This window comes from Drosophila erecta, unplaced genomic scaffold (genome assembly GCF_003286155.1).
Source record: "Drosophila erecta strain 14021-0224.00,06,07 unplaced genomic scaffold, DereRS2 tig00000126-arrow-pilon, whole genome shotgun sequence".
In the NCBI taxonomy this organism is placed as follows: Eukaryota; Metazoa; Arthropoda; class Insecta; order Diptera; family Drosophilidae; genus Drosophila; species Drosophila erecta.
Window position 1 is genome coordinate 7,656,003 of NW_020825209.1, and position 2,852 is coordinate 7,658,854.

Sequence of the window (2,852 nt, forward strand, 5' to 3'; positions counted from 1 at the left end):
ACAGAAACAAAAGTTCGTCCAGTAATACCCTAATCTCACTGTACACATCCGCTTTCCGCTCTGCAGCGATTAAATCCATAGGAGCAGATGGAAGTCGATTTTTTAAGTAACGAGTAGCGAGTAAAAGTAACGGAAATTTATTTTATTCGACTGATTACATGGTGACTTTGTACATCGCTTTAACCTGAATTTCATAGTTGGCTAACTAACAACTAAGGGTGCTGCCAAAAAACCCTAAAAGTTACTGCCCCTTTCACGATTTGAATAATTTAAGACGTTTTCCTTGACAAAGCACAGCAACCCAACTGTGGCACAACAATATTATTTTTGAGTCCAATCACTCTTTTGTGTGATCAGTGATTGAATTACACAGAGGTGTCAGCGGAGTTTTGAAAGTATTCCGTACACTTATACCCGAAAACAATGCATTCAAACTCATCGTTCATCAGCAACTTTTGGAACCTAAACAAACGCCAAAGCCAAGCCACAGACAATCGAGAAAACTTTTGATTTGACCACTCTGAACAGTGGCACAATGCATCTGTAGAATATCACTGCTTGGCTGAGTAAGCATTTGTATTTTTCCGGCGAAACGGAGGGGGAAAGGGCACCTTAAGTTTTCCCTATACAGGGTATCGGGCTGCTAAGCGGATCATTCACTTCTGCCACACTGGGCAAACAGAATGGATACGGAAAATGTGTAATATTTTAGGGGAATCTTGTTGTCATAGCATTTCTGCTTGTTGTTTGCGTGGCGAGAAGTTTCGAAGTCATTTGGCATTCAATTGCGCACTCTTTTGTTGCTCGTGCTGCCACATGAATTTAATGTAAAATCTCTCGCATGGCCAAAAAAGTTGGGTGCTTGTGCAGCTATTGCCCCCTATCCGCATCCGCATCCAAGTACACCCACTGCCCAACTCACTTACTTAACAGGTGTGACAGCGGCAAGAACGAGGTGGCTCCTGTCACTCCAACAAGTAAGGCCAAGTGAATAACTGTGACGATGACAAGGACGAAAGCAGGACACGTTTTAGTAGATAAATGCCAGGCACTTAAGTCATTTACAGCCGGCATTTGGATGTGGCATCCAACGAGGCGATGCAGCTTCAACCGACGACAAGTAGCAAACTTCCCGGAATAGCGACTAGTTGGGATCCTCGAGAGCGCAGCACTTCCATGAAGTCCAGCTTTGCAGCGGACTCCTTTATTTAAATTGTTTTGAAATATTTAGGTGTTTTCTGGGATGCAATTGAAAACCGAAATAAGTACCTGCTGGTCAAGGGCATTTCGGCTAGGTTTTTCCACAAGGCCAATAGCACTGCGGACGGCAGTCCACGTAGTGACGAAGCGCACTGCTAGCATTTAGGCTTTGTAGTAATTATTGCAATATTTATACACAACGATATAAAATACAATGAAAATTAAAAATGAATCTTGGAAAATGCCCTTTTTCATTTAAGAAAGACAGAACCTTGTCCTTTGGAAACCAAATTTTATTTTAATTGCTGTTTCTTTTTAGTTTAATTTTAAGTTTAAGTAAACAAAATATTTAAGCCCAAGCACAATAAGAAGTGCGCACTAGTCTTTGAATTTCGATTCATATTTATTAAAAACATACTTAAGTTTGGTAAGAGAATGCTTGTAACGTTTGTACGATTTATTTTAAAGCCTGGGCATAGTTACTATGGATATGACCCTAAATGATTTAAAGCTAACAACATTTGCCGCGTTCTACGCCAAGAAGGAATTTTCACAGTTCGTAGTCAAGTGAGTTTTCAACGCTGAAATTCACTCTTGGTGGAGGTGATAGCGGTGGTGATGGTATGGCTCCTGGAGAGGAAGGGGCTTCGATTGTTGGATGAGTTGAGGATGCTGATGCTGATGCTGATGCTGGTGATAGTGATGCTGCGGATGGGGCATCATCGGGTATCTGTGCATCATGGCCTGGTAGTGCTGCATCATGGCGGCATGGTGTTGGTGCTCCACTGTGGGGAAGTAGGCGCCGTGAGCCTTGATATATTGGCCGTTCCCGGTGGCATAATAGGGCATGCGCTGGTAGGGATGGCCTGCGACCTTGGGCCTCGCCACCGGATTCTGCGGCCAATTGTTGCGGCGCAGGCGGCCCGTTGTCTCGCCGATGGACAGATCCTCGGCATAGGGATCCAGTGCCCAGTAGTGGCCACGTCCAGGATCATCGAGGCCCCGCGGCACCCGGACGAAGAACGGATTGAGGCTCAGGTTGTGGCGGATCGAGTTCTGCCAGACACTCTTGCGGGTCCGATAGTACGGGAAGTTGTCCGCGATCCACTTGCAGATCCCGCTCAGCGTCAGCCGCTTCTCGGAACTGCTCCAGATGGCCATCACTATGAGGGCGCTGTAGGTGAAAGCCGGCTTCGCATTGCTCTTAGCGGCTAGCGAATCCGAGCTGGAGCTGCAGCTGCTTGCGGAGTTATGCTTAGCAGTGGGGGATCCCTCCTTCTTGCCCACGGAGAGCAGCGATCGGATGGAGAAGCTGGACTGGAAGACAGGTGTCGTATCCATGGCTATAGTACTGGAATGTGTGTCACTGGCTGAGTTCGTAGAACGACTGTGCCTGGTCCACCGCCCGGCGATCTATTTATTCGCGAGGAAGGCTGCCCTCGAGGATTACCCGAGCATCCTGGGCCGCGGATTAGCGATCCATCCCCCTTTTAATCGCCGCGCGAGCAGATTCATTAAAGCCTTCGGATTCATTCATTGATCCACATCCACGCTCGGGAGTCGCAAACGTTTTCGGATTAGTGCTGGACTAGCGGTTTCTAAATTGGACTACTGCTACCTGCCCCTGGAGCCTTCGTGCTCGTCCTCCGTCC

The 2,852-nt window shown here is 47.1% G+C and overlaps 1 protein-coding gene across 1 annotated transcript; it reads right to left on the reverse strand.

Annotated features, from left to right (window-relative positions):
- Positions 1-1,633: 1,633 nt before the first annotated feature.
- On the reverse strand, positions 1,634-2,595 carry LOC6550401 (fork head domain transcription factor slp1). Its single transcript, XM_001977812.2, has one exon. It carries the CDS (start codon positions 2,539-2,541, stop codon positions 1,789-1,791), a length of 753 nt encoding a protein of 250 aa, XP_001977848.1. The 5' UTR covers positions 2,542-2,595; the 3' UTR covers positions 1,634-1,788.
- Positions 2,596-2,852: the final 257 nt, after the last annotated feature.

Coding starts and splice junctions, on each gene's coding strand:
- LOC6550401 (XM_001977812.2), bottom strand. CDS start 2,541: ATGGATACGACACCTGTCTTCCAGTCCAGCTTCTCCATCCGATCGCTG.